At 40.1% G+C, this 23,940-nt stretch overlaps 1 protein-coding gene across 1 annotated transcript in view; it reads left to right on the forward strand.

Moving 5' to 3' along the window:
- Window positions 1-23,940, forward strand: part of col12a1b (collagen, type XII, alpha 1b) — a 149,761-nt gene that overhangs the window by 79,623 nt on the left and 46,198 nt on the right. Inside the window, exons 36-49 of the mRNA XM_034123809.1 lie at window positions 1,162-1,301; window positions 2,784-2,913; window positions 3,610-3,749; window positions 5,445-5,574; window positions 6,449-6,588; window positions 7,484-7,613; window positions 11,028-11,156; window positions 11,905-11,915; window positions 12,055-12,184; window positions 12,865-13,004; window positions 13,605-13,734; window positions 18,371-18,513; window positions 23,146-23,275; window positions 23,587-23,729. Coding sequence (XP_033979700.1) covers window positions 1,162-1,301; window positions 2,784-2,913; window positions 3,610-3,749; window positions 5,445-5,574; window positions 6,449-6,588; window positions 7,484-7,613; window positions 11,028-11,156; window positions 11,905-11,915; window positions 12,055-12,184; window positions 12,865-13,004; window positions 13,605-13,734; window positions 18,371-18,513; window positions 23,146-23,275; window positions 23,587-23,729 — 1,766 coding nt within the window. The remainder of the gene's footprint in view (window positions 1-1,161; window positions 1,302-2,783; window positions 2,914-3,609; window positions 3,750-5,444; window positions 5,575-6,448; window positions 6,589-7,483; window positions 7,614-11,027; window positions 11,157-11,904; window positions 11,916-12,054; window positions 12,185-12,864; window positions 13,005-13,604; window positions 13,735-18,370; window positions 18,514-23,145; window positions 23,276-23,586; window positions 23,730-23,940) is intronic.

Raw genomic sequence — 23,940 nt, forward strand, 5'->3', positions numbered from 1 at the left:
AGTGGAACTTTCTACTGCCACACTCCCCACGCAAATACACAGTGTACCCGGGACTGTTACAATGAAGGCTCGATAATCAGCTCACGGCACATAGATGTAAGCAGGGGTAAAGTGCTATTTTTATAGGTGGTGTGTGGACCTCACATAGGGGGGTCCGGGGGCAAGCTCCCCCGGGAAGATTTATTTTTAAATATTGAAGTTAAATGCATCAATCTGGTGCACTTTGAGGGCATCATTATCATATTATTTTTTTTTTTTTTTATCTTTTTATTTGATTTTTAATAACCATTTTTCCTCCTGGTCTCTCGCGCCCCCCCTGTCATGCCTCTGCGCCCCCCAGGGGGGGCACGCCCCCCACTTTGGGAACCACTGGTCTAACGGACGGTGGCAGATTGATCGTTGCATCTATAGTGAAAAAATACTTGGATTGTGGATTAAAATCAGAGAGGGCAAAAGTACACACATCCTTTACTCAAGTAGAAGTACAGATACTCGTGTTTAAAAATACTCTGGTGAAAGTAGAAGTACTGACTAAACTTCTTTACTCAAGTAAAAGTAAAGAGGCTTTGAAATGTACTTCAGTAAAAAGTACCCATAACTAGCAGCTGTTTTAAAGAGTACCTGACCTCCCTTTATATTAATAGAACAATAATGTCATTGTTAGCTAATGAATGTTTCCATGCTGAACAACGGCAACATGACAACGTTTTCATTGGTCCCTCTTCTTTAGAGAAGACCAGGAAATGATGGATACACGGATCGTGTTCAAATCAATAGGCACACAATGACTCTAAATAATAATGATCACGCCACCAAACACACATTCAAACTAAAGGAACCAGCCTGTTTGGAAAATGAGAGAAGTAGAAAGTACAGGTATTTGGGTTCAACATGTAAGAAGTAGAAAGTACAGGTATTTGTGTTCAACATGTAAGAAGTAGAAAGTACAGGTATTTGTGTTCAACATGTAAGAAGTAGAAAGTACAGGTATTTGTGTTCAACATGTAAGAAGTAGAAAGTAAAAAGTCGTCAGAAAAATCAGTAGTGGAGTAAAGTACTGATACCAGAAACATGTACAGTAACAAAGTATTTGTTCTCCAATACTTCCACCTGAAGGTCTGTAATAATATGATATAAATTAATGTCATTTCCCTGCCGTAGTGCCGTTGAGTGGCGTGGGCAACATGCAGGTGATCGACCCCTCCATCACCACCCTGACGGTGAGCTGGAGCCCAGCTGATGGGAACGTGCAGGGATACAAAGTGATCTACAGCCCCGTGGACGGAGGCCTGGAGATCGTGGTAACACTCTTTATTTCATCATTATAATACTTTTTATTTATAAAATTAGATCAAATGCACTTTAAAACCTCCAGACCAAAGTGCTGTACAGACAAATAAACAAACACACATACAGAAATCCCACAGCTCAGCTCACACACTATAAAACAAGTACAAGTTAAAACAATAGACCATTTAAAAACAATAAAAGCAACAATCTACAAGATGTCAAAACACTAAGGACAACAGGTGGGTTTTAAGCGGGGATTTAGTGACGTCATGCTTTCAGATCTTTACACGTAAAATCAGGGGGAAACCTCTCAATGCTTGCAGTAAAAAATATGTATAAAAAAACGACCTGGTTAGTCGATCTTTAAGCTTCAAAATGTCCCAGTTAGTAGTGCAGCAGGAGCGAAGATAAAAGTCAGACTGTGTTTGAATTCAGACACAAAGCGATCAAAGGATCAAAGTGACGTCACCCTCTCTGACAGGATAATCCCATCATGCATCACAAAAGCACCAAAACCCTTTTTCATCCGTCAACGTGGGCTTTGTGTTCCTGCAGCGCAGCTTTTAGAGAATAAGTGGCTGTAAATCCCGCTCTTTGAGACTGTAGAGAGCGGGAAACAACATCTGGCTGACGGACGTGTTTGTGTCTCGTAGAAACGCTGCGTTGGTCTCTGACGATGACATCATTTACCCAAAATGTTAAAGTACTTAACCAGAGGAGTTCAGTGCTGCTTGTGTGGGGTGTATATGTTCATTCTGGGGTTAAGAAGGAAAACAACAGATAATTAAGTTAATTAATTTTAATGAATAAATGTGCCTAAAAGTTATTATGGTTGTAAGTACTTTTTTCTCCTGAGGTAAACTGAAGTTAAATATATCTTTTAAACAAATGTAGAGGGTCAAATTATGTTAAAAAACGTTTTGTCAGAACCACTTTTAATCGGTACTTAATGTTGTGTTTTATATATTTTAAGTGTGTTTTTTTTATGTTGTTATGCATTTTTACTCTGGAAAGTGTCTTTGAGTTTCAAGAAAAGCGCTCTATAAATAAAATGCATTATTATCATTATTAATATTAAAAAAGGAAATTGAATGATTGCCTAAAAACAGTTATAAGAGACATTTCTGTCAGAAAAAATCTAATTATTCTTATTTTAGACGGTCAAAAGCTGTGAATATTGCCACTAAATACATGAGAGTTACCAGTTAAACAGTGATATTACGTTTCAATAGTTACTCTGACCCTGTTGCTGCTATAAACGCCTGCTTTTCGGGGATAAATAAAGTTCAATTTGATCAATTATCTTATCTTATTTAGTTTAAGGGAGAGCAGTAAACTGACATAGTTTTTTTGTGGAGCTCTGCTGATCCTAAAGGTGGAGGAGGACAGTGTGTTCACCACCTGTGTGTGTGTGTGTGTGTGTGTGTGTGCGTGTGTGTGTGTGTGTGTGCGTGTGTGTGTGTGTGTGTGTGTGTGTGTGTGTGTGTGTGTAGGAGCAAGTGTCAGAGAGCACCACTAAGACGGTGTTGGAGAAGCTGCTTCCGGACACCCGTTACACCATCACCGTCGTTCCAGTTTACGCCGAGGGAGACGGGCCGAGCCTCAGCGACATCGGGAAGACAAGTCAGTGTTTCAACTTTTAAACGTTTGATTTCTACGTCTTTATACGAGTTCTAGAGCTTGAATAACCCTTAAAAAAAGCACCTGAACCTCCAAGGAATCATCAAACAGATTGATACAGATAAGACGTACTTAATTGATCCATCATTTGATTTTTGTTTTGTTACAGCAGCATGGTAACAAGGCATTGCACATGAATTAAGAATATAAATAAATGCTTGATATTAAGTGCACAGTATAACAGTTGATGGATAGTGAAAGGTGAAGGTAGAGACACAGTAAGAAAGCAGAAAAAGAGGGAAACAAATAGACAAATGTATATACCGAGAAGATGAACAGAAATGAGTGATATTGAAGTAGTATTTTTACGGGAAAAACGTCGGACAAATTGAGTTTTTATTAAGGAACCACTTGCTTCATGTTTTTTCTTAGATTCTGCTCTTCTTCCCCATCGTATTACCAGAAGTGTCAAATATTTTACTTGAATGTTATTCTTTGAAGAAAACTAGACATGTGGCTTGGCGAGTGAAGATGAATTTGACTCTTTTCCCCAGTGGTAACAAAGCAGCATCAATTTAATCACTGACAGCTAACGGCCGCCAGAAAACAGTCTTTTTCTGACACATCTGGACACTAACAGCTGTGTGACTCTGCGCTCCAAATGCTCACTTCCTGTTTGGCGCTGACTTCCTGTTTCAGAGCCGCTGGGCTTTGCGAGGAACCTGCAGGTGACCGACCCCACGACGAGCTCTCTGAACGTCCGCTGGGACGCGGCCGAGGGGACGGTGCGAGAATACATCGTGACCTGGGTCCCTGTGGCTGGAGGAGAGCAGGAAGTGGTGAGAGAGAGACCGGAATATTCATTTAATTTGTATGTGTTCCGTTCATGGTATGCACAACTTAATGTATAACAATTGTTTACAGAACATGTCTCGATAAACACACCATACTTGAAAAGGAGCAGGGAGAAGAAAATAATCTGATATCACCGGCCCCTTTCTCAAAATCATTTAATAAATAGAAATAGATGGTCTGTCCTTCATATTTTCTTATTCACAGCCAATCATAACAGTATCGTAGGAAAATAAGAGAAACACAAGAACGCACAAAAAAAGACTTAGTTCCCACTTGACAGTTAACGGAACATTAAGATCAGATAAAGATTTTGTAATCCTTGGAAGGAAATGCAGGTGTCAGACGGCAGAAAGAATGAAACACAGGTCATTTTAACAGGTTTTCTTAGACAAGTTTACCCTAACCTACGTCAGGTGAGAGTTTACACGAGTTCAGGGATATCAAAAAATATAAATAAAATATAGAATAAATACATAATAATAACAAGGTTTTTAGCAGGTTTAGGAACAACAGTCCAAATAAGTATAAAAAAGTCAAGTTAAGAACCACATTTGATCAATGCATGCAAAATACAAAGCCTTTTCTATTTTCTGGAGGAACAGGGCCGCTTCTGTTCTGCTCACTCTTCTGGAAAAGTTGTCCTCTCTCATATTGTAGGATAATCTTTTATTTTTGGCCTTAAATTCAAGTCTTCTCAACACAAACGGAGAAAAGCCAGCAGCTTGAGATGGTTACGCATGTTTCCAGGGAAAAAAGAGTGATATGTTATCAAAAGATGGATAATGTTAAGAAATGTACATTTTATAACCACTAATGTGAAACATTGCAGAGGCAGTTTCTACTGTTTTCCATAAAGCAGTGACAGTTTATTGAGGTATTGTCACTTGGTTTGAGGAATGTATTGCATGAGATGATTTGACTTGGAAACAGATCATCTTATTGGCAGATTTCAGGACTTACTATTGGATTACCGTGAAGTGGACAAAAATCAGATTTATACTCGCAGCAGAAGCTTTCGTGCTTTACTGGAAAGTTCTGGACGCAGAATATTTCTGCTTTTTGTCTTCAAACTTCTTCTGTTTCTCTTCCTGTTTCAGTTTGAGACAGTTTGGACTTGTTTCCAAGAAATCTGGGCTCGCAGAACATTCAACTGGGAAATTGTCTCTCCTCTGCCAAACCTCCCTTTTCTTTCTTTTCCTCCATGTTTTTCAGTTCAACCAGTTCAAAGTAGTTTCTTGTTGGGAAAATAGTGAATGTCTTCTATCAACATGAGAGTAACATGATAACAAAGGTATCCCAACTGTAGCTGTGTACATGACAGGATGTATGATTACCTAGAAGAGCATCAGGACTGTTTGAGGCATATGATAGCTATGTGATTAACATGATGATTCAGCCTCTATGGAGATAGACATATGACAAGCATGATCATTTCTGACGTGGAGCTAATCTGAAGTAAACATTGAATACTGCTTTCTATTCCTCCATCTTGTGACTGTGTAACTCCCTCTCTTGGATATCAGCATGTGAAGGACACTGTTCAGGAACTAGTTGATGCTCTGTATGTGATGACTACTTCCATTCTGGAGAGGATCACAGATACATGGATCCTGAGATTGAAGCTCAAGCCGGGGACCAGGGAGATTTTTCTAACATTTCTCTTCCTCTTCCTCCCCCAGGACCAGGTGACAGGAACGACCACTTCTACCGTGCTGAAAAGCCTGGATCCCAACACAGAATACACCGTCACCGTGGTGCCCGTCTACCACGAGATGGAGGGCCTGTCCATGTCCGCCAACGGGAAGACAAGTGAGTTCAAACTGATGTCTGTCCAGTGATTTGTCCTCCAGGAAGTAGCCTGGACCTGGAGAGAGGAAAAGTGCTAATCCAGGATTCATGAACATGTACCGAAGTGATGTAGTGAAGGAGTGATGAAGGGATGTAGAGAGGGAGAGAGGGAGGGAGGGAAGAGTTTCAAGGAATGTAGGGAGGAAGGGAGGAATGGGCATAGGGAAGAAGGGATCAATACATGAAGGAAAGGAGGGATGAAGGTATGAAGGGAGGGAGGAAGGAAGGGAGGGAGGGAGAGAGGGAGGGAGGGAGGGAGGGAGGGAAGGAGGGAAGAGTTTCAAGGAATGTAGGGAGGAAGGGAGGAAGGGATTAATGGGCATAGGGAAGAAGGAATCAATACATGAAGGAAAGGAGGGATGAAGGTATGAATGGAGGAAGGGACGGAGGGACGAAGGGATGTAGTGAAGGAAGGACAAAGTGAAGGAGGGATGAAGGATGAAGGGATGTTGGGAGAGAGGGATGAGTTTCAATACATGAAGGAAGGAAGGGATGAGTTAAGGAGTGATGCAGGGATGTAGGGAGGGAGGAAGGAAGGGAGGGAGGGACGAAGGGTAGGAGGGATTAATACATGAAGGAAGGAAGGGAGGGAGGGACGAAGGGATTTAGTGAAGTTTGCGTCACTCGGTTTATTCCAGCCACAGCATTTGCACTTATCCCGACTTTTTGTTGTTGTTGCTTTGCGTCCAATGAGAACGCACCATTAACGTTTACTATCGCAGAAATTGAAATTCCTGGGGTCTTGCTTTTCAGTAGAACATCAACGAAATGTTAGTAAATTGGCAATTTGATAAGTCATCAAGTCCTTTGTTGTGTTCCTGCTCTTCATTATCAGATCCTCTGGGTGGAGTGAAGAACCTTAAGGTGATCGACCCCACCATCAGTACTCTGACGGTCCGATGGGATCCTGCCGTGGGAAACGTTCGCAGCTACAAAGTCTTCTACACCTCCGAACCAGCGGGAGAGGAGAAAATGGTACAAACTGTCTGCACTTTTTGATGTCTTTTATACATAAATATGTGTGTAAGGGAACTCACAAAGTGTCAGAGAATACAACCCTCTCTCTTTTCCTCCGTACCCACATCTCTAAAAACGGGGGAACAACGGAGCTGATCCAGATTTGTGTCCGATATGACGTAATATCAGAAATGTGGGCGGGCTTTACGCCCACGGGCCAATCAGAAACGTTGCTATCAGAAACAATGCCCGACTGTTTTGGAAGTAATATGGTCGGTGTTTACATTAGCATCGCTAACACTCAGAGCTAACCTGTACTGGAGAGAGGATGTGTGAAGAAGCAGGAAATAAAAAGGATCTCACCTTGTGGTAAACCTGAGAGAGACAAAGAGTTTGAGCTCCAAACTGTTTCAGAAATAATCCTTGATGTGGTTTGGAACATGATATGGAGTTTAGTCACGGCAGCATTTAGCTGAGTTTCTGCCGAACCCAGAATCAGCACTTTAGTAACAGGGCTGATCATTATTATTTAGAGTGATTGCGTGCCTATTGATTTGAACACGATCCGTGTATCCATCATTTCCTGGTCTTCTCTAAAGAAGAGGGACCAATGGAAACGTTGTCATGTTGCCGTTGTTCAGCATGGAAACATTCATTAGCTAACAATGACATTATTGTTCTATTAATATAAAGGGAGGTCAGGTACTCTTTAAAACAGCTGCTAGTTATGGGTACTTTTTACTGAAGTACATTTCAAAGCCTCTTTACTTTGACTTGAGTAAAGAAGTTTAGTCAGTACTTCTACTTTCACCAGAGTATTTTTAAACATGAGTATCTGTACTTCTACTTGAGGAAAGGATGTGTGTACTTTTGCCCTCTCTGCTGACTGAGGTTTACATGTTTCCCCGAACAGGAGGAGGTGTTTGGAGGAACCACCAGCACCACCCTGAGGAACCTGGAGTCGGACACCGTCTACAACGTGGCTGTGGTTCCCATCTACCCCGACGTGGAGGGCATCCGTCAGGCGGAGAAGGGAAAGACAAGTGAGTGAAGACCTCTAATCTAAAGGATATGTACGGATCAGCTCTGCTCATATGGACGATTATCTCACAATGACCAATCAGCATGGGCGTGGGCGGGTTCATTTTCATAGAGTTTTTGCCCGATTTGATTCAAAGACAATAGTTTTTTTTCCGAACATGAAATCTATGCCAAATATTCCCAAAAAAAGGTCTTGAATTTGAACACAATGAGGCAAAAACTCTATGAAAATGAACCCGCCCACACCTGTGTTGATAACAACTTAAACATGATACTAAAGGTATATTTATGATACAATTATTATACTTGCATACTTTATATTTCCAAGAAAAAAAAGCATTATTTCTAACATAATTGCATTTACGTCAATATTAAAACATTAACAAAGTCAAGCTGAAGGTAGAACAGGGCACTACAGAGATATATTATATAGTTATTATTAGATATTGGGATATATGACAAGATACCATCTCAGATATTTGATAATACATCTTCATAGATTTTGGATTTCGTAAAGTGTTTTTTTCCTGGTTTTAAAGGCTGCAATACATTAAAAACTGTGTAATTTTCTGAGTTTACCAGACTTTTCTAGCTGTTCTATTAATTGCCCTGACCAATTAAGTAATTAAACCAACAAGCGGATGATTTTATATAAAAAATGTAGGTATTTGCTCCAAAATATTGTGATATTTCATTTTCTTCATACAGCTCAGACCCAGCTGAAAGACATAGTATTATGGGTACAAATCTTCCCTCTAACATATGTTTAACACAACCCAAATATGCTCGCCTGCACTAACAACAGAAATGTTTACGGCGAGATGGATCACACTACAACTATAAGATTAATAGCATTTGTCATTTTTAGTTTTTTCTCTCCTCTGAGCCTGTGAGTAACACACAACAATGAAATAAAGCATGCTCACATCGATGCCATGCAGAGAATAATGGGGGTTTATTGTTCTGTAGTCTTGCAATAAAACAGTATTTCTTCAGGGAGGGATTCATCGAACACTTTAAACACTTTTGGAAGATGTTCGGACATTTAATGAAGGTATACAGACTTGATTTAAGGATAGTGAACAATGGGTACATTTATTTCCCTTCTTTGCGTTTACATCTCTCCCACAAACATCACAAGAGGGGTCCTGTCTCCTCTGAGCTACCATCTGAAGTAATGCGTAATATAAAAAAGGAGGGACCAATCAAATAAGAGAATAGGCATTTATTAAGTGACCTCATGAAATAAAATCCCACCAAAGGGACCGTTTAGAAAAGTTGAACTGATGCCACCCGTCTGCTTTGTTTTAGAAAACTGACATCCCACGGGTCTATAGTTTCAAAATCACTCCTCTACATTTAATGAGGTAAAGATGACCTAGAATAACTGGAAATCAATGGCTGCCAGTGAAGTAACATGTCATAAATCAAGTTTAAAGAGTCCTCTCCTGTTGATGTTCAGGTGTATATCAGTATGTAGTGTCTCTACTTTAAAGAGTCCTCTCCTGTTGATGTTCAGGTGTATATCAGTATGTAGTGTCTCTACTTTAAAGAGTCCTCTCCTGCTGATGTTCAGGTGTATATCAGTATGTAGTGTCTCTACTTTAAAGAGTCCTCTCCTGCTGATGTTCAGGTGTATATCAGTATGTAGAGTCTCTACTTTAAAGAGTCCTCTCCTGCTGATGTTCAGGTGTATATCAGTATGTAGTGTCTCTACTTTAAAGAGTCCTCTCCTGCTGATGTTCAGGTGTATATCAGTATGTAGAGTCTCTACTTTAAAGAGTCATCTCCTGCTGATGTTCAGGTGTATATCAGTATGTAGTGTCTCTACTTTAAAGAGTCCTCTCCTGCTGATGTTCAGGTGTATATCAGTATGTAGAGTCTCTACTTTAAAGAGTCCTCTCCTGCTGATGTTCAGGTGTATATCAGTATGTAGTGTCTCTACTTTAAAGAGTCCTCTCCTGCTGATGTTCAGGTGTATATCAGTATGTAGAGTCTCTACTTTAAAGAGTCATCTCCTGCTGATGTTCAGGTGTATATCAGTATGTAGTGTCTCTACTTTAAAGAGTCCTCTCCTGCTGATGTTCAGGTGTATATCAGTATGTAGTGTCTCTACTTTAAAGAGTCCTCTCCTGCTGATGTTCAGGTGTATATCAGTATGTAGTGTGTCTACTTTAAAGAGTCCTCTCCTGCTGATGTTCAGGTGTATATCAGTATGTAGGGTCTCTACTTTAAAGAGTCCTCTCCTGCTGATGTTCAGGTGTATATCAGTATGTAGTGTCTCTACTTTAAAGAGTCCTCTCCTGCTGATGTTCAGGTGTATATCAGTATGTAGTGTCTCTACTTTAAAGAGTCCTCTCCTGCTGATGTTCAGGTGTATATCAGTATGTAGTGTCTCTACTTTAAAGAGTCCTCTCCTGCTGATGTTCATGTGCATATCAGTATGTAGTGTCTCTACTTTAAAGAGTCCTCTCCAGCTGATGTTCAGGTGTATATCAGTATGTAGTGTCTCTACTTTAAAGAGTCCTCTCCTGCTGATGTTCAGGTGTATATCAGTATGTAGTGTCTCTACTTTAAAGAGTTCTCTCCTGCTGTAGTGTCTCTATGTATGGCCATGTCTTTGCCTTTGTAAACACGTGTCTGATGTATTTCTAACAGAATAGCTGGTAGTTATAAATCTTTGAACTTGCCGTTGTTGCAGTTTTTCTTGACTCCTCAGGTTTTATATTGATCTCTGCAGGACACAGCGTTTCCTACAATAACATACCTTTTGAGGAACGTTTTTATGCAGAGTACTTAAAAGACCACAGGCCGCCTCAAACAGGAAGTCCATCTGAAAAGCAGCCAGTGAATGTGAAGCATGTATTTAATGACCTGAAACATGCAAAAAAGTTGGAGGGTGAGAATACAGACGTTGTTTATTTGGACATTCGTGGCTCACAAAAGAACATAATGAGAGCCAGAGAGATTCTTGATACATCTGGACCCTCCTCATGTGGTAAACCCACCCATCTGGTGCACCCTGCAGGATGAAACTAAAGCTAAAGGATTATTTGCAGCAGTTTGTCTTCCCATGGAGAAATTCCTTTAAGCGTGAATGCCTTTTAATAAGGATGTTTTTGGCTCAGAGAGTTTCGGACACTCCTCTGTGATTGACCAGTATGTGAGACATCTGGACAGGATGATGAGGGGAAACCCGCCCACACGGGGCACCCTGCAGATTAAAGCTGACGGAGACTATTAACTCAGAGATCTGCAATGCTGCTTCCCTTGACATCTTCAAGTCTTCATTAAAAACTCTCTGTGATTGACAAGACTCTGAGACATCTGGACAGGATGATGAGGGGAAACCCGCCCACACGGGATAAAGCTAACGGAGAGGATTAACTGTAATGTGTCACGTTTTTTATGTTCAGAGCCTCTGGGAGGAGTGAAGAACCTGCAGGTGAGCGACCCGACCACCAACTCTCTGAGGGTCCGCTGGGAGCCGGCGGAGGGCGACGTGAGGCAGTATCAGATCATCTACGTCCCCACAGGGGGGGGGAGCGGAGAGCATGGTGAGTTTCATTATCAATGCTTAACTACATTTCACATCATATTCTATCTATCTATCAGTTTTCTGTCAATTGCTTTTACAAGAGGATGGAACGACCAGAGAGTTCACACACATGGTGATAGCTAACATTTTTAAATGTGTTTTTAGTATTTTTCATGGCAGTTTTGAAAGACTAGCAATTGCTGCAACATAAATCCATTGGGTCCATCTTAAACTGAAGTCATTTGTGCTTTTTATTTCATTTCTTTGTCCATTTTTTCTATTAAAGAAGGAAAATCTCAAGTAGTTTCTACAGAAAACACAATATTTTTTCATTTTATTTATATACATTTTTTTAATTGTCTCAGTTATTAGTTTACTATTTTACTAGTTACTAAAACTACATTATTGTAGCTTATTAAAACCCCATTAATAGATCCATTTAGTGGATGTTCTCAAGCTTTCTAATGAACCTGAAAAATAGATCAATGATCTCAACGGGACCTACCTGGTTAAATAAAGGTTTGAACCTCAAGATCTTTCTCAATATGGAAAGAAAAGGACATTTGAAAGTGATGAGGTTTGATAATAATCAATACTTCATTCATATTTTTGGGAATAGCTTCTATAAGAGAATGAGATACACCTGGTGAAGCTACTTTTTTATTAGTTTTTAGTATTGTTTCATTGTAGTTTTAAAGGATTAGGAACAACTGCAACAGAAAACCATTAGATCCACTTAGAACTGGATCAACTAGCAGAGAGCATGGTCGGTTTTATAATGATCTCTCTTCATTAAAGAAGGGGTATGTCGAATAGGGAAGTCAATTGTGAGACAGTGGTATGAAAGAGGAGTTTTCCCAACATTTCCCAACTTTCACAAATGTGTTTTTTTTTGTCCTCTTCAGACTCCGGTATCCGGCATGTCGACCAACACGGTGCTTAGAGACCTGAAGCCCGACACCGAGTACAAAGTGACGCTGGTGCCCATCTACGCCGACGTGGAGGGGAAACGAGAGTCAGAGAACGGGAAGACAAGTGAGTGTTTTATTTTATATACATATTTGTAATTTATTTAAAGAAATTGAACATTTTATTTAAATTCTGATGTTTATATAAATAGTTGTATTTTATTTGTCTAATCTTTTTACTGCTTCAACCTTTTTGTTTATTTTAATATATTTATTAAATTTTTTCATTTTAATTAATTGATTTTATTTAGATTTTATTTTTGCATATTATTACTTCCACCTCGGTTCATTTTTACAATATATCTTTTGATGTCTTTTATACATAACTATGTGTCCCCGGTGTGTCAGGACACTCACAAAGTGTCAGAAAACAAACCCCTCTCTTTTCCTCCGTACCCAAATCTCTAAAAACGGAGCTGATCCAGATTTGCTGCGGTCATGACGTAATATCGGAAATGTGGGCTACCTTTTTATATATCTGAGACCTATAATATATGCCTGAAAATAGTATAATAGGAGACTTTTAATAAAGTGCATATGAGATAATATGGTGTAATTACAGAACAAGGAAGTTTATTTAATCAATGAAAAATATATTGAAAATCAGCAGATGTCACCTTCCTGTGATTGACACTTGCTTGCAGACTCCATCTGTTGCTGATGTGACGAGGTCAAACGGAGAGTAATTTGTTAGCGGCTGTAACTCAAACAGGAAGTTGACGGATGTTTCTCTGTGTGTGTTGACAGAGGCTCTGGGCGGGGTGAAGAGTCTGCAGGTCTCTGATCCCACCACCAGTTCTCTGAAGGTCCGCTGGGAGCCGGCGGAGGGAAACGTCCGGCAGTATCGCATCTTCTACGTCCCTTCATCCGGAGGAGCCGAGGACATGGTGAGACATCAGGACCACTTCCTGTTCTATAAACACAGGAAGTTGAACTTGCAGATTTAAGAGAAGATTGAAGGTATACTTTTATTGATACGAGTTTGAGAAAATTCCTTCGCCACAGCAGCATGGAGTTTAGACAAGCATTGCACTTAAACATCAAATATATATGTATCAACAGTGAAATATGTATACCTAGAGTATCCCTTATTGAATATACAATATTAATATACAGATTAAGAAATGTAATTGAAGTGTGGAAATACAGTAAGTGTCAGTAATTGATTTTGACATAGACTGGCAGTAAGACTTACTTCACAATCAACAACCAAACCCTATTCATCTTTGCAATTCAGCATGAATATCTGAATTATACTAAAACACAGTTGTCAATATTGTAATTTACATTATTTAAAAACAAAACCCAATTTCCCCCAGGATGAACAAATAATAACGTATTGTTATCTGATTCAGATCAATTCTACCTTCGGTAATCTGAGCATGCTGAATTTTCATTAAACTCCCAGAAATCACATCCCAGATAATGTGGATTGGGATCATTGTTCATATATGTGTGTGTGTGTGTTTGTGTGTGTGTGTGAGCAGGAGCAGGTGTCAGGTGGCACCACCAACACCGTCCTGAAGAACCTGTTGTCGGACACTCCCTACACCGTGACCGTCGTCCCTGTTTACCCCGAGGGGGAGGGACTCCGCCAGTCTGATGACGGGAAAACACGTAAGTCCTCAAACTTTCCGAACTGTTTTCCATTATTTTAAGCGTCTTTGAGCATTAGGAAAAGCGCTATACAAATCCGATGTATTATTATTATTATTTGTATTATAATCGGAGCCAGTATGAACATGTAGATTGTAAAGAAAAGAGGCCCCAGGATGGAGCCTTGAGGAACTCCGGGTTTCTGTTCTGAATTTGTATCTTCATGGTTTATTATTAGTCACTGTTTTCTGTAATTGTAAGCATCTTTGAGCATTGGGAAAAGCGCTATACAAATCCCATGTAGTATTATTATTATTATTTGTATTATAATCGGAGCCAGTGTGAACATTTAGATGGTAAAGAAAAGGGGGCCCAGGAAGGAGCCTTGAGGAACTCCGGGTTGGTTTCTGTTCTGAATTTGTATCTTCATGGTTTATAGTCAGGGGTGCACATCACTTTTTTGCCCTGGTTCTCAAAGGAGCACCTGGAGATGTTGCTTGGTGCGCATCCTTCAAATGAAATAAACCGTACCTTTTGAGGGTTTCTTGACTTTATGAAAGGGGGGGCGCTAGTGAGCATGCTCATGAACTGTTCGCCAGAGCCTCGCAGCGGGGTTACTGTGCAGAGTGCATAAAGCAGACCCTTCACGCGATAGCGAGGGGTAGAGCGAGGGATTGCAGATGCCGGACGGATGGAAAAAAAAAATCAACCTAAATGGCTCGCGAATTATACTTTGGTGGCCGTTAATATAGCCTACCTGGTCGGCCCGCCCAAGTAAAGTCTATATGGGAAACCCTGCTATCTTACCAGTTCTTATGCAACTCGCAAATATCTCTCTCTCTTCTCTCTTCTCTCTTTTCTCTCTCTCTCTCTCTCGCAAATGCGCCTTTTTTCAAATGATCCGGTGCTCTTTTTTTGGCGGGGGGTGCGCACCTGTGCACCAGTTATGTGCAGCCCTGTTTATAGTATTTAATGTGAGTCACTTTAGATAAAAAATGTAATGATTTAAATGTAATGTATATGATTAAACCCTGCAGCTGAAGATCCTGGTGCAGATCTTTATGACAGTTATGAATAATCAGGGATGGAAGACTCCCAAAAAATAGACAAAAGAAAAATCTGGGGCGCCTTTTTTTAATTAGAAGTTAATATTTCTGCAGTAAAGATGTCAGGACAGAATTCCTCTGGACACAAAGAAACTCACTCTTCTTTTAAAAGAAAATCTAAAACGTGTTAAAGGAATAAAGTCATGTAACACATGGATGGCCTGATCAGAAGAAAAAAAGCATCGGCTTTTAGAAATTCAACTCTCAGAAAATATAAAACTTTATTCATTTCTCATCTTTGGACCGTTTTTTCAGAGAAACATGAAATAAAAACAGGACATAAAAAACCCATTTGTTTTGCTGGTACAAATATGTGTTCAAATGCAGCTTATTCCTATTTATTTTGCATACTCTCAGACCCTGTCAGGTTTTCATTTTGTTTTGTTTTACTCCTTTAGCTTGCCGTCCTTTTTTGCAGTTTATCAGGTCAATGATCAGGTCTTTATTTTTTCTATCGTGGTAAAGCACAAGATAAAAACTCCATAAACCAAATTAAACTCCTTCAACACTTTAGGGCTGTTTTCGACTTAATTAACGCTCTATAAACAGACTTAGTGGTGAGACATCTGCTGCTGTAAATGTGTAAACGTCTAGAATATGATACTTTTTCATTGGTAATGATATTTAAAAAGCATATTTTTACTGTAGACTTGGGCAAATATAGTGGATACTGGATAGCAGAGGTACAAAACGAGGTCAACATGCTTATTTTTGACGTCAGTGTTGGCTTTTATTGTTTTTTTAAATGGTATTGGACTTCTTGGAGTTTCCCTTTTAACCACCTCCCTCCTGCAGTGAGGAAAAGGTCAGATGTCACTTTTTACTGAGCAGCTGCCAGCATTACAGGACTGAAGAGAAACAGAGTCACTCCCTTGCTAAAATAAAGGTCTCTGCACTAAAGCATCCGCGATAAACGTTGAGTGTTTTCCTGAAGTGAAGCTGAATCTGCTGCTCCTGGCCAGAGTTCACTCATTGTTTTTTAACGTTGTTTTTCTGCAAAGTCTGACAGCAGAAACATCTTTATAGACAAACAGTCTATCCCAGGTGAGCCCTCAGTGGAAAAAACTACTGTAGAAAGAGCCAAACCTCCTAAATCAGGAAGGGAGGATGGAACAAAAGAGAAGCTGCTCAGTGATTGATAGCAGAACTTCCAGCAGAGATAATGTGGAACGTTTCAGATCCTGTTGGAAAGTCTGCATGGAGGAATATTTGGTGTTTTGGAGAGTCTCCTGGGTGGTTTGATGTCCCGCTCTGATGGTTTTCTTTCTGGCCAGAAAGCATGCCATGCCCAGTCAGCAGAAATGCATCCTGGGGTTTTATTTAATTGGGAAGCTGCGAGGGAAACACGACTCCAGCATGCAAACACAAGCCTGAATGCTTCTCTTCTTGTGGGGATCATTCAGAGGCTTTATTGACTAGATGTATTGTAATTGAATGCCATTTGTTTTATACAAGTCGGTTTTTGTAGACAATTAGAATTTTTGAGGTTATGATTGCGACATATTTGAGTGCCAGAACTACAGGAAAAAAAAAATGCATTTGCCCACAATAGCCTGTTCTGGCCTCCATTGTAAGATCATGAATGTGACTGTGAAAACTGTAAAATCCATCATATATGTGCACAGTTTTTGGTGCGTTAAACCCCTAAAGTTATGGACGTATTATTCTAAATGGTCTTGTGTTGAAGTATGTTCATCATGGCTTGGGTCAGGGTATATTTATGTCTAGTTCACATTAAAGCAGTCTAAATATGTGGACCTGTCGTTGAGTTACAGACGATTATAGGGCAAGATACAGGTTAAGAGGTCGTGTGTAATAGTAGGAACTTTACGGCATCTCACAGTTTGTGTTGGCCCTAGAGGAAACAGGCTACAAGGAAAAGTATTACTACGAGGACAAGTTTTGCAGATTGCATAGTCGATTGGATAGTATTACATAATTTCCCATGTCACTTTTCGCATGTATTTAAGATGAAGTTTAAAGACTAGATGTTCTGATCTTGGGTTCCTCCTGGTAAAAGCTCTTGAAGTCCGAAAACCACAACGACTCTAGATGTGTAGTGCCTCATTTAGCCTCTTAGCGACTTTTTTATTGGAAGATTAGTCACTAAACCATTCTTTATTCTCCAAAGGTTTTAGGCTATATTCTCTCAATCAGGATGGTCTCTTGTGCTTTTTTTCTGTCTTCTTTCTATAGTTCAAACATGAACCAATGTTGTCAAGAAACCAATGCTGCGTTAAATGGTTTTGAATGCCTACACGCTCAGCAAATGAGTGTTTTTGATTCCTCCAGAGTGGCAGGAAGGTCAGTCTGAACTTGATAAGGTCCCATGTTACGTCTGTGTGTTGGCAGGTGAGCTCCCGGTGAGTCAGTCTATCACTGAATATAAGCCTCTGTGTGACGTTAATGACCTTTTATTAGCAGTAACTCAGTCCACTGTTACTGTTTCCGTCCCAGGAGGAATTTGTCACATTTTATCTGAACAGAAATCACTGTTCCTGGCCAACACTGTGGAGGGAAATAAATGCTGCATGCTGCTATACAATAATGAAAATTAGATCAAGATTACATAATCTCTCTGGAGGAAAGAAGGTAATTTTGTCTTTGGATGATAGAAGTCAAACATTTAGACAGACTCTGTCCTCTGTATTTAAAGGTAATAAATGACGATGTGGTGATCCAACATTAGGGGAACAGTCTTTAGTGAGGAGGAGGAGGCTCTGTTGAAATCTACCTACTGCATTTAGTTCTGTTTTATTAGGTAAAGCTCCAAATACCAGGGGGATATGCACATCTGGTTTAGTTTAAAAGGCAAGTTAAGGGCTTTTGCATAAACCCAGAACTGTGCTACTTCTCTCTACACGTCCTCCACATAGACACACGCTATAAAAAGACTTCTGCTGCACTCAGCAGCGCGTCCAGTCGGACTGTGATGCATTGCATCAATTTAGACCATTTATTCCTTCATTAAATGCCTTTTTTTCTTGATGGACGCCAGAGGTTTTGGAAGGTTATTCCAATAGAGAACTAAACAGAATACAGAATCAGATTTATTTCTTTAATAAAGTTCACCGAGGTTCTGACCTTTGAGGAATTTGCTTTTTACGTTTACATTACATTACTGTGCAATCAACCATGAAGATACAAACTCAAGAACAGCAAGAAACCTGTGGGTGCATTAGCTTTCAATAAGCTGAGCGATTGTAAGAGTCTCTCATAGACTTTGAAGAAGCCAAACGTATCTAAAATGCATCATACAGAGGCTGTTTTGTTTTTATCAGCCGAGATTTCAAATTGCAGCTTCTTAAAAATGCAAAACATAAACCGACTAATCCTCTTTGCATTCCCTACATTTCTGTTTAGCACTGAACGTTCCAACCGGGACATTTTCAGGAACTTGTTTGTAAATCCATCAACCTTAGCTGTCGTTTTCCGGCTCCTAAAATGGATCTTACTTGGAACAAACCCTTTGTTTGTATGTTTGGTTGCTAAGTGAAGAGAGTCCTCCTTCCTCATTTCACTTTCTCATAACCTTTGTGACCCCTTTGCAGTTCCACGTACGCCACCCAGGAACATCCAGGTGTACAACCCCACCGCAAACAGCCTGAACGTGCGCTGGGAGGCGGCTTCAGGCCAGGTGCAGCAGTACAAGGTGGCGTACAGCTCCCTGACCGGATCCAGAGCCCCCGAGTCGGTGAGTTACTCTCTCTCTCTGCAGGCTGTAAAAAACACAGACTGTCATTAGTGGAGGAAATTCTTAAGAGAAACTGATAAATGATTCATGGACAAAGTTTGTCTTTTGTTATATTTAATAAAGTGTCAGGATGTTGGGGTAAGGCAGGACCCAAATTCAGTAAAAAGACAAAAGGTGCTTATAACAAAAAGCCGATGACAAAGAAAAACAAGGAACAACTTAAAATGGAGACATATTTGAGGGTCAGTACTACAGTAAGAAAAATACAACTGCCCACAGTGGCCCGATCAACGTCAAATCATGAATGTTACTGTGAAAACTGTCAAATCTGTCATATCTGTGAACAGTTTCTGTCTGTCAAACGCTTAAAGTTGTGGATATATTCCTCTAAATGTTAAATAAAAGAGCCCCGGAGTCGGTGAGTTGCTCTCTCTCTCTGCAGGCTGTAAAAACACAGACTGTCATTGGAGTCCGAGAATTCGCCTGAAGGGGGAGGAAGAGGTGCTTTCCCCTGAGATGACTGTCTCTGCTCTCAAAGGATTACAGCTATAAATGCAAAGACCAATAACTGACAAGCTTTTATTTAAAAATCTGCGAGTGAGATAAGATTTATTTTTTAATTGCAACCTCTTAAAGGGTCGACCCTCGCTGGTTGTGATGTGGATCCAGGAAATTGTTGAGATAAGATCATTTTAATGGGGATTATAATGAAGTGGAATGATCTCATCCCACAAGCAGCTCTTGTCCTGCTTGTTCTGAGATAAAGGAGATTTCATGACAGATAAAGTGATGACTAATGGTTATTATCAGATCATCTAATGATTCATTTTCCTTTTGTTCTTTCAATAAATGGGTAATTTAGTCCTAAAAAGGCCTGATACTTTTAAAAAGTGTGTCTTGTAACCTGGGATCTGACTTTGTCTCAGACTCGTTGTTTTTTCTTGACTTTCTTCTTCACTTAAGACTCTCTAGTCTTCTGACTTGGGACCTGTTAACCATGACATTGTTCTTGCATTGAGAATCTGTAGTGTTGATTCAGGACTTGTTAGCCATAACTTTGCATTGAATTGAGAATCTAGTCTTGACTTTGGACTTGTAAGCCAAGCCAAGGCTTGACTCAAGACTCTATACTCTTCTTTTCTTGGGACCTGTTGGCCTTTACTTTGTTCTTAAGAGTCTGTAATGTGGACTTGTTAGCCTTGAATTTGTTTTTGACTTGAGAGTCTGTAGTCTTGACTTGGGACTTGTTGGCTTAGACTTTCTTCTTCACTTAAGACTCTCTAGTCTTCGGACTTGGGACCTGTTCACCTTCTTGCATTGAGAATCTGTAGTGTTGATTCAAGACTTGTTAGTCATGACTTTGCATTGAATTGAGAGTCTTGACTTTGGACTTGTTAGCTTAGGCTTTGTTCTTGACCCAAGACTCTATAGTCTTATTTTCTTTGGACCTGTTTGCTTTGACCTAAAACTCTGCAGTCTTGACTTGTTGGCTGGATTTAATTATTGACTTGGGACATGTTTGCCTTGACTTTATTCTCTTCTTCAGACTATATAGTCTTAACTGGGTCTTTGTCTTAGGGCTTGTTGGTCTTAACTTAATAATCGTACGACTTGACGTCATACTTGTAGTCCTTGACCTGGTTCTTGACTTGAGGTTCGCTTGTCATGACTTGGTTCCTAATGTGGAGTTATTAGTTTAACGTGGCTCTTGATTTGGGACTTGACTTGTGACCTGTTTGACTTGACTTCAGACTCGTAGCTCTTGAATTTTCCCACCTCTGGATACATTTTGTAAAGCTAGTTTCAATTAAACAGTGTCACTGAACTCAGGTTGCATGTATTCAGTTGTCGGGAAAGTTAAAATAAAGTTGAATCCATCTGTTCTCCACATCTGATTAAACAGTGAGAAATGGTTCTGTCTATTTCCTGGAAACAGAAGGTTGTACATTTTGGCTATATTTAAATTTGTATGTTTCATCAAGTTGATGTTGCACAGATGTTAGAGCAGCAGTTATTACAGTGATGCTGGGAAATATGGAAATCATGACTTGTCAGCTTTTTTTCCCCTCCATCAGCACTGATTTCATGCAGCAGTGCAAATATCTGGAGTCAAAAGAGGGTTTTATTATACCAGAAAGAGTCTGAACTCTGGGGGAAAAGTTTTGAAACTTTCATCAAGCTTCTTTGGTGGGAGATTTTGGAGCCATAAGGATGTAATCTAATTTGGCTTTGTTGATGATTAGCATCTGTTTGACGATGCTGTGAAGCTAATATTACAGTATATCATCCCGCATGGTCAACACACAGAGTTGTTTATTGTTCCTCTGTCCTCACCGCTTCCTCTATCTATTTTCACTTCTGTTGTGTTTTATTTTAATTAACTTTGATACTGTTTTGGTCTGGTTGGTTTGGCAGAGACACAGAGACACAGATATGAGCTCAGGAAAGATTTACGATGATAATTCAGTCTAATTGAGCCTCATTACACACGACAGATGTAAAATATGCTGTGTTCAAATAGAGGAATTCATAATCTATAGATAGTATGAGTAGATAGGGCTACTTTAAAAGAGAAAATCCATGCTTGGTTGCATTGCATGAGTTCCACTTCAGTAGAAATAGCCCAAAAAATGTCCACGGTTCAGCACAATATGGCCAAAACCATGTGGAAACTCTTAGATTGCACCACATGTGATAGTAGACCATGTAATTCCAACAACATGGGCATCAAGTCTCAACTCTCCTGGTTTCAGGCTTTGTTCCAGATGTTGGCTGTAGGGATTTGTTCCCATCAGACACAACAACCTCAGTGAGGTCTAACAGCGACGTGAGGTGTTAAGGCCTGGCAATTTGTAGGAGTTTCAGCTAATCCCAAAGATATGGAATGGGGTTTAGATCAAGTTTTACAACACAAGCCATTTCTTTATTGAGCTGGTTTTGTGTTTGGGTCACTGGAGACACATTAGACCTACAATTAGTACCCACAGCTAGTTTAAGAAAACTGATTTTTAAGTAAGTAGAGGGTGGAGAACGTATTCTAGAAGCTATCCATCAGTTATTTTTAATTGGCCAACATCACAGCCCAACTTGGAGCTTTTTAGACAATTTGTACTCTCAAGTATCGTCACAGTGGATCATTCAAGTCCACTTGTTAACACAGTAAACCTGACCCCTTTTAAAAACTCATTATTACTCATAAAAACTGTGATTCTTCGGCTCCATTACCTCAGTCAGGGAGCTACATCTCAGCAGCTCTGCCTTCAGGAAATTACTGTATGACTGCACGTCCAATCAAACACAATTCATCTTGTTCAGAAGCCAATGGATTTATGCGTGGAGGGATTTGAACCGCGGCCAGCAGCAGTTTATGAGCTTCCAGTTGTGGTATCTCAACCACATCATCACTGAGCAGCCCGTTCCAGAAGCTTTGTGTCCAAAAACCCTTTGAGATATTTGCTATAACCAAAACAAAAGCTCCAAATGAGGGTGGCCTCGAGTTCAACCTCCAGATATATTTCCCATGATGTAACCTCGCATTTTCAAGGCCCACTAACAGGGGATGAATGCCGTGATAATCCCAGTGACAAGAGACGGTCCTTGTTGTCAGAAAACTCGTGTCTGAACCCGCTCTCCAGCCGCTTCCTCGCAGAATCTGTTTATCCGTCAGTCCACTCACTGAATGAACGATTTGTTTGGCGTTTAACCTCCCGGGCCTTTGTTAGTGTTTCAGGAATACTCTGGCAGCGGGATGCATGTTTGTGGGATGAGCAGTGAGGTCATTATGTACACTATCACTGCCAGATCTCTATGTAATGCATGTCAGGCGCTGTTGAGATGTGACAGAATACAAGGATAACAACTTTTCTATAATGTTTGGGATCTACAGTTAGCCAGATGAGTTCTCTGAGAGACTAGACCTCTCCAAAAGCAGTTTCGACTGAAGTAAAAACTTTTATTTATATCCTCTCCAAATATATTGGGTTCTTTCTTGTCCAGTGCAAAACCGTTCCACCAAATGTAATGAAAATTGGGCCTGTCGTTTTTCCAAAACACTGCAAAAATGCATCTCACAAAAGAACAAACCAACAAATTGAACTGAAAACAAATCAGATTGAATTTTCTGGGAAGTCAAACACAGACTATCCATGACTTGGGAATGTTTTACAGAAGTTGTCGGAGCTTTATTGCTCAAAGACAGACAATATAATATCAAAAACAGAACCTAGTTAGTGGAGGTAACTATCACATCTAATACATTCATAAGTGAAAATCCTTATTTCTCTCTATGTTGTCCAGATTTCTGAGCAATAAACACTGGAGAAACAAAAGACATTTAGTACCGAAAGTAATTAATAAATAAGGAAAGTGTAGACAACAAACGTCAGAAGTTAAAATACTTAATGTCCAGATGTTTTGTACTTTATTTAAACATTAGAGCTTGATTTGAACATTTTAGAAAGATTGTTCTAATCAAAGTTCTGAATACCTTCTCAATAGATCATTCAAGTTGACTTAAAAATCCATTAATTACCCATAAAATCTCCATCGTCTGAGGTTTACACCAACCAGGGAGCTCCATCTCAGCCCTATGTCTAGATATTTCTTTGACCCTTGGGTTTCTTCTCCCCTAAGGTCCTGGTTCCTGGAGGTGTGACCAACGCCTTCCTGGATAACCTGATCCCGGACACTCCTTACTCTGTCAACGTCTCCGCTCTGTACGCTGACGGAGAGGGATCTCCAGTCAGAGACAACGGCAAAACACGTGAGTACAATCTGACTCATGCTGATTGTTGTTAACACATCCACACTGAGTCATATGCATGTTTACGAAAGAGTCAATCCTTTAAAGGTCACCTATTATGCAAAATCCACTTCTTCATGTCTTTTCTACATAAACATGTTTCCCCTCTGTGTAAAGAGATTCTGAAAGTTTCAGGACAAAAAGATTCTCTCACTTTTTGTCCTGATCCATTTATATAAAAACCTGCAGCACTTTGGGCTGCAGGTTTTTGCATGAAAGGTGCATGAAAGGTGCTATACAAATAAAGTGTATTATGATTATTGTTGCTGCAGTGCCTCGAGGCGGTCCCAGGAACATGCGAGTTTATGACGCCACCACCAGCACCCTGACCATCGGATGGGATCACGCCGAGGGTCCCGTCAGGCAGTACAAGATCTCCTACGCCCCGCTGACCGGAGACCCCATCACCGAGTTTGTGAGTACACTTCAGAAAATCTCAAATAGCAATTGTCTGTTTAACCAAAATTGTCACATGACTTCGCGTCACCACCGTTAAGCTAAAGACGGCTAATGTTGGGCTATAAAGGAACTACAGCACGGTCACATGACTTCTCGTCACCACCACTAAGCTAAAGGTGGCTAATGTTGGGCTGTAAAGGAACTATAGCATGGTCACATGACTTCAC

This window comes from Trematomus bernacchii, unplaced genomic scaffold (assembly GCF_902827165.1).
Source record: "Trematomus bernacchii unplaced genomic scaffold, fTreBer1.1, whole genome shotgun sequence".
NCBI lineage: Eukaryota > Metazoa > Chordata > Actinopteri > Perciformes > Nototheniidae > Trematomus > Trematomus bernacchii.